The following is an 8,307-nucleotide window of genomic DNA, read 5'->3' on the forward strand; positions in this document are numbered from 1 at the left end:
GTCACAAGTCCCAACTCTTTGGGTTGACTAAATAAATCTTACTTCTCAATTGAAGTTCTATGTAAGGCTAAAAGTAATAGCTGCATTTATAATAATTACTAGAAGTTGCTCAAGCAAATATTCAAGTATATTGCACACATTAAATATCTAGACTCTCTAATAACATATTTCGTTCCATTTATGTTTAATATTAAGTAAATTCTTCATTATCTAAAGCAAAGTCAAAGTTATATATTAAACTATGTGCTCTACAAATTCATCTTCTTAATCCATTTTCTTTTCTTTAGAGGAAAAAAAGGACTTGCAATACATGCGAGAGGAAGAAGTATACCTGCGGAAGCGATAAATTTGAACTTGATCGACTACTTCTTCTAAAAGAACTTGCCCGTCTAACTAGAAGTGCTTGAGCATAGAGCTTCCCAACTGCAGATGAATTGCTTTTATTTTTATCTGATATCAAGCTGTTTGCGAAAGAAGGATGACCAGGACACTTTGCCAATTTTCTCAGCCAATTAAGCATTTCATCCAGAGGCGATTTCTTCCTCTTCTTATGGTTGCTTCCTCCATTAGCAATGAATTTTCCGAAGGTTGTAACATCCTTGCCATTGCTTTTAGCGTTACCAAGTTCCACCAAGGATTGATCTTTGTACATATTTAAAGGCAGCGTGGACTCACCAACCTTCTTGTGGTTTATAGTTCCACAAGAACTATAGCTGACAAAAGGAGTACCCGAATTCTTGCGTCGCTTTGGCTCACGAATTTCCTTTCTGCCCTCAACGCATTGAAGCCACTGATCCAGCACGTCCAGGTACTTATGGAACACCAACTTCAACGACGGCCCCATCAAGGGATCCAATCCCATTCCCTCTGCCACTGATTTCCATTTTCGCTCCTTCGTCACCGCATCATAGCCACCTTCCCTTTGCACCATGTAGTAGAGGTTGAATAAATCGATGGAGCTCCCGTCGCCAAGCGTGGCCGGAAGCAGCCGCATCTCACCTCTCTTGCAGGTTTTCTTGAAGAAGGAAAAAAGGATCATATCGAAGAGGCATCCTAGATTGTCACCGCCGCCGGTGGAGACCAGGTGGGAGACGTCGAGGTCGGAGCAGAAGCCGACGCTCTGTAGCTTACTGAGGATCTCGGCTAAGAAGGGGAAGGAGCTACGTGAGGCAGAGGAGATGGGAGTTCCGTCCATAGAGTGGCAGAGGCGGCGACGACGGCGGCGGCTGAGTAGTGGCCGTATATAGCGCACGAGCGCCGCCACCGCACCTGAGGCCTAGGCGCGGGTTTGGGAAAAGAATAATCTTAAAGGCCGATTTTTGTTTTTGTTTTTGTTTTTTTTGGAAGCTTCGTCCGGAGTTTTGGCCCTTTAGGGTTTTTAGGGTGCAAAACCTAAATATTTGGGACGGGGAGATAAGTAATATGGTTAGTGTAAGCAAAAGGCCATTTAAATATATAATAAATCGGTTAAAATTCAGTTAGATTATTTCAAAAATTTATTTTTTTAAAAAAATCTGTTAATTCTATTAGATCTCAAGTTGCCTGACGCATTTAGATCATTGGACTCTTGTGTTTGGTTTAAAGGATCCAATATAAAGAAATAATTTAACTTATGCGGAAACATTAAATTATACCTTTCTCCGGACAGTTGTGAAGGATAAAGTTTGTACCCGAAGACCTCTTGATCTTCTACTGTATCCCTCTCCTCTTCTCGAACGTTGTGTGGGCAACGATCCCTTCTTTTATAGCCTAGCCATCTCCCAAATATGGTATGATTTCTATCATAAATATGGTATGATTTAAATCATAAACTTGGTATAATTATAATCAAATCAAATCTTCTTATCCAGATTTGATTAGAAAAATCATAACCAATTTTGTCTGCGGAAGAGATAAAATTATGATTCTAATCAAATCAAATCTCATCCAGATTTGATTCTAATCAAATCAAATCTAATTATCCAGATTTGATTCTAATCAAATCTCATTCAGATTTGATTCTAATCAAATCAAATCTTATCCAGATTTGATTCTTATCAAATCAAATCTCATCTAGATTTGATTAGAAAAATCATAATTAATTTTCTCTGCGGAAGAAAATTAATAATTTCGTAACGGAAATTTTAATCGGAATTTCTTAACAAAATTTTTCTCCAGAAAAATAATTTCAGAAATTCTTAAAATTTCCTATCCGAAATTTCATATAATTTTCTTAAGTGGATACGAGGTTTTATCCAGAGGCTACAGCAGGGACCTAGAGGAGAAATTGGTTTTGGCCTCCTGATGGACTTGGGCTTCCTGTGTTCTCCCTGAACACCCAACTTCAAGCCCATCAATAATAACTCATTCCACTAGAGAGTTATTATTGCACTACCGCACCAATCCCATATTATAGTATGAGCTCCTTCTTACTATAAGTACATTAATCTCCCTGTGTTTAAGATATCGTATGTCCGTCAATTAAATGAGTTACTGACAACTCGAATTTAATCGACATCTATTCCAAGAGTAGTACCACTCAACCTTATTATCATGCGGACAAGGTCCACCTGCAGGGTTTACATGATAATCCTTATGAGCTCCTCAAGGGGACATCATCAGCCTAGATTATAGGACACAGTTTCCTTCTATAATCAACAACACACCATGTACATAATACTACTTCCCAACTCATCGGGCCTATTGATCTATCGATCTAAATCTCACCCTTTGATGAATTAAAGAAGTACATACTAAGCACATGTGTTTGTTATTATATCGGGATTAAGAGCATGTACAACTATAGTAACAGAGGTTTAGTTCGATTATATAGTCAGTATAAATCGAACAATCCTCAGATGGTCCAGCTCAATACACACTTAGTGTATTAGTGTAATTCTATAGTCAAGACAGACTAAGACCAAATTACACTACAACCACTCCAATGGTTTGTCCAGTCCATCTTGGTTGTGAGCACTGTTTATAATCTATAAGGAACTGATAACATGGTCTTCTGTGTGTGACTCCGCACACTATGTTTATCTACAATATAGATTAAATGGACACTTGCATAAAAACTAAATGCAAATATTGACCAAATGTGATTCTTATTTCAGAATATTTATTTACATAGCTAGGATTCTAGTATACATCCCAACACATCTGTGAAGAGGTAAATCGAGAAACTGTAGTTGATCACGACGCAGGAGGGTATTGCCTGGCTTCGCTAGGATTCGAACCCTTGCCCTCTTCTGCAAGTCTGCTGCGTTGTAACCAACTCAGCTATGCCCTGGGGGCTGAATTAACCTAAATATTAGGGATGGAGAGAGGGAGATAAATAACATGATTAGTGTAAGCAAAAGGCCAGTTAAATATAATAAATCGATTAAAATTCAGTTTGATTATTTTAAAATTTTAATTTTAAAAAAAAATCTATTAATTTGATTCGATTTGGATGTTAAAATTATTATTCCATTAAATCGAATAATTTGAATTAATTAAAATAAAAAAATAATTTTTAAATTTTTAAATAAGTAAATTTATAAATTCTTAATTAATTGATAAATCGTTCATAAAATTTAAAAAATTTAGTTATTTCAATTAATTCGATCGAAAACTGAATTAATTGATATTTTATCGATTTAATTTATTTAATTTTATTTAAAAATTCAATCGATTCAATTAATATGAAACAATTTCATTTGATTCGTTTTATATAATATAAGTCATATTATAGAGTTGTAAACAAGTTAATCGGAACTAATTTTTTTATTAATATCTAAACCATAAATTATTTTTTTATATTTATATCTAAATCATAAATTATATTTTTATATTTATTAAATCATGTATTTTTTTTTATAAATATTTATCACTTTGTACGCACGCTTATCACATCCAAGCCATTGAATTACATTTAAAATCTTAAAAATAAGTGACGTTGTAATGATCTCTCTTTTAAATAAAAAATTTAAAATCTCAGAATAAATTAAATTTGATGTGAAATTAAGATCAAAGATATGGTTACTCGCAAGAATCTCAAATACAATAATCTTGATTTGAATCGAATTTGATAAATTTAAGATTACAAATAAGTTCTGATTAAAATTGTAATGGCCTTAAACATATCCAAATTGATTCAAAGTAAAACCAATATATTCTTAAGAGCCTCTTGAGTCTCAAGATATTTTGAAATTTTAATTCTACAATCTAGATAGCATGTTGTAAGTTTTTAAAATTTAGATAACTTAGTATAATTTTGGTATGACTCACAATTAAACTTAGATCTATCATATTCACTCAATGACGCCGGACAAAATAGCGATTATTCGGCAGGCGAAAGGTTGAAAACTTGGAGGAGATTTGGGTAGAGAACAAGTTCGAGAAGTTAGAAAAACGGATAGAAGGCCGCGACGACGCCGTTCTAAGTTTTTGCCAAAATGAAATTTTTTTATTAAGCAATCAAACTGGCCATAAACGGCTAAACATGCCTATAAATAGGCTATAAACTAAAATCCTAGCTTGACAAAGTTAAAAATATAAAAAAACTAAAAATAGAAAATTATTATAAATAATAAAAAATAATTTTGGAGGCGCGGACGGAGCACTAAACAATGTCGGATGGGGCCAAAAGTGGGTCAGTATAGGTTTTACCCCATACCGAATAAAGGTCTCTGAAAGAGCTTCGAAACGCATCCGACCGTGCCTCATTCTGATTTCCGAGTCAAAAGCTATAGTCCGTTGAAGTTCGACTCCTCATGTGTTGCCCCTGCATCACTCAACAACAATATCAATGTATTCTTGGAACTCTTTTAACTCTGACCATATCCAAAATTTTAAAATTTAAACACTGTATGATCATTAGTGAATTTTGATCAAAACTCACTTATAATCTTAGCCATATCAAAATCAACTCAAATTAAGATCAATGCACTTATGACGCCTCTTGAGTTTCATGTGCCCTCAAACTTTAATTTCAAGATTGACCAAATACTTGATAGCGAAGAAGTCCAAGTAGGTCAGGTCAATTGGATATTTGATGGTTGGAAGTTCAATAGAGAGTTAACAAGGGTGAAGTCCAAGTAGGTCATGGGGACTAGATTAACATAAGAGACAAAATCTAAATGGGTGGAAGTCCAATAAGGAGTTGACAAAGGTGAAGTTCAAATGGCTCATGAAGAATCAGACACTTGACATGAGATATGAAGTCCAAGTGGGTAAACGTTGACTGGATACTTGACAATGATATAATCCTAATAGGTCATAGAGGGTTGGATGCCAAATATGTAGTGAAAGTCCTAATAGGTCATGGTTGATTAGATATTAGCCATGAGATAAGAAGCTCCAATAGATTAAGGTTGATCGAATGCTAGACAATGGTAAAGTCTCAGTAGGTTAAGATTGATCCGATGTTAAGCAAATGAAGTCTCGGCAGGTTAAGGTTGATGAAATGTTAGACAAAAAAAGTTTCAGCAGGTCAAGGTTAATCTGATGCTAGACAAACGAAGACCTAATAGATTGAAGCGGATACTAGGCCAAGTGACTATTTATCCTTAGTAGGCTAAAACAAATGTATTAGACGACTGACATAGTTTGTCAGTCGATTCATGAGCTCGAAATCATAATATGAGGGTTTAAGGGGGTTTTAGGTGTTGTTGTAGTATGAGCAATCAATTGATGGGTTTTATCAGTCGAGTGAAGGACTTGATGGTTGAGGGGGTTTGTGATGTGATTAATTAATTGATAGGTATGAGTAGTCAATTGATGCATATTGTTAGAGGAAACATAAAGTTTTGAACTTGAGTGTGGCAGTCGATGCAAATACAACAGTCGCCTATTAGTGTGCAACAATTGACTATTAGGTGTATATCAATCAACTAATGACTTGGATGACTATTAGGTGTATATCAATCAACTAATGACTTGGATGTTGAGCTAGAAAAAGTCATTGAGTGATCAAAGCTCGATAACATTTAAATTTTAGAAAAGTAATCAATTGATGGAAGTTAGCAGTTGACTATTAGATGATTTTTAGCCCTGACTTGAAGCCTATAAAGGAAGGTTTAGTAAAGGATTTCGATGCCAACTCTTGAAGATTTTGACGCAAAGTGTTATTGCATTCCAAACTTTCAGAAGGCAATCTTATAAGAAATAAAAAATATTCAAAGTAAAGTTTTATTGGTATAAACTTGTTGTTTTGGTTGTATTCATTTTTTATTTGTATCTTTGTCTTTATTTTGTGTTGCTTTATAAGAACATGTTTGTAAGAAATTTCTTCGCCTCTAAAAGGTATTCAAGAAAGAGAAAACATAGTGGTTCTACCATTAGGATGCTAGGTCATGGAGTATGAATGAAGAGTTTCGAACTATGTAATATTGAAGTGTGCTTGTGTTCTATTTTTTTCTTTTATTTTCTACTACGTATTAACTTTTTGTAGACAAGCATACGCTTGACAACATGAACGAAGTGAATGTTGGGTTGCAAAGGTGCAAACATAGTCCCACATCTAAAACACATGGAAGATCATGGGTTTAAAAAGGATGGAAGATATCTCCATTGGCATGAGGCCTTTTGGGGAGAGCCCAAGAGCAAAGCCATGAGGGCTTAGGCCCAAAGTGGACAATATCATGCCATTGTGGAGATACAGACATCCTTGGGGACCCTACAATTGGTATCAGAGCGAGGTCGCTCTTCACCGGACTAACCGCCGGATGAGCCATGATCCGGATCTAACCATGAGGGTTGAATCTTAAAAACAAAGGAAGTAGAGGCTCTCGTGTTTGAATCAAGAGGACTAGACACCGGGCAGGAAGTCCTAATAGGTCGGGTAGACTGAGGGGCATGAAGTCCTGGTTGCGGCTGGGCAGGAAGTCCTAGTAGGTCGGATAGACCGAGGGGCATGAAGTCCTGGTTGCGGCTGGGCAGGAAGTCCTAGTAGGTCGGGTAGACCGAGGGGCATGAGTCCTGGTTGCGGCTGGGCAGGAAGTCCTAGTAGGTCTGGTGGACCGAGGGGCAGGAAGTCCTGGTTGCGACTGGGCAGGAAGTCCTAGTAGGTCAGGGTGGACCGAGGGGCAGGAAGTCCTGGTGGGTCGAGGATTCAGACATCAAATGGAGGCTTTCCGTTTGAGGGGGGCCTGTGGTCCTTTGTTTGAGGGGGGGATTGTTGGGTTGCAAAGGTGCAAACATAGTCCCACATCTAAAACACATGGAAAAGATCATGGGTTTAAAAAGGATGGAAAGATATCTCCATTGGCATGAGGCCTTTTGGGGAGAACCCAAGAGCAAAGCCATGAGGGCTTAGGCCCAAAGTGGACAATATCATGTCATTGTGGAGATACAGACATCCTTGGGGACCCTACAGTGAATTGTTATTTACCTCCACTAGCAATGCCACTGATCCCAATACTTAAACCTTAATTCTATAGTTTAGAAAGCATGTTATGGAGTTTTAAAATTTAAATAATTTTGTGTAATTTGACACAAATTGACTATTTTACTTAGGCATATATTATATTCACTGAACAATAGTACGAATATATTTTTGGAACTCTTACGACTTTGACCATGTTCAAAATTTTGAAAACTGAGCTTTGTACGATTATAAGTGAGCTTTGGTCAAAACTCACTCATGACCTTCAAAATATCAAAATAACCCAAACGAGGATCAATGAACTTTTTGGAGCCTTTTAGTCTCACCGTGCCTTCAAACTTTAATTCCACATATAACATATTATGGATTTTTGAAATTTAGACAACTTAATATAGATTCTAGAATCTTAAATTTTAGGTCCTCGGGGCATGGTGACACGGTAGGACATCCAGGTTGTCATCCAGGCACCTGCGGTTCGATCTCTAGCTACTACGTATTTGCAGGAGTTTTTCTTCAAATGAAGAGCGTAATCAAAGGATGTTGGGCGTCTGGGTTGGCCGCTGCATGCACTTCCCGATTTACCCTGGTGGTCAGTAGTTTCAAGAACACATTGATACTGTTATTAAGTAGAATGATAAACCAAAGTCTAATAGTGAGTTGTATCAAAATGACACTAAGTTTTCTAAATTTAGAAACCCACGGCATATTATTTGTGGAATTAAAAAGTTTAAGATGATGGGACTTAAGAGACTCCTAATTTTGATTTGTATTGATTTAGATGTGTCTAAGGTTAATAATAAATTTTAGTTAAAACTCACTAATGACTTTAAATTTATTAGATTCTATCTAAATATAATCAAGACCATCGTATTTTTGAAACTATTTTGAGTGTAACTTTGATCTCCAATCTTGATTTCATTTCATATTTAACCCAATGGAAGTTTTAATTTAATTTTTTT

The 8,307-nt window shown here is 36.1% G+C and overlaps 1 protein-coding gene across 1 annotated transcript in view; it reads right to left on the bottom strand.

Annotated features, from left to right (window-relative positions):
• The window catches only part of LOC141847524 (AT-rich interactive domain-containing protein 2-like), a 9,255-nt gene extending 8,060 nt beyond the window's left edge, over nucleotides 1-1,195 (bottom strand). Inside the window, exon 1 of the mRNA XM_074735582.1 lies at nucleotides 332-1,195. Coding sequence (XP_074591683.1) covers nucleotides 332-1,195 — 864 coding nt within the window. The remainder of the gene's footprint in view (nucleotides 1-331) is intronic.
• Between the last annotated feature and the right edge of the window lie 7,112 nt (nucleotides 1,196-8,307).

Source organism: Curcuma longa, chromosome 16, assembly GCF_044706935.1.
Source record: "Curcuma longa cultivar G26 ecotype Majalengka, Jawa Barat chromosome 16, ITB_CL_G26_1.1, whole genome shotgun sequence".
Taxonomy (NCBI): domain Eukaryota; kingdom Viridiplantae; phylum Streptophyta; class Magnoliopsida; order Zingiberales; family Zingiberaceae; genus Curcuma; species Curcuma longa.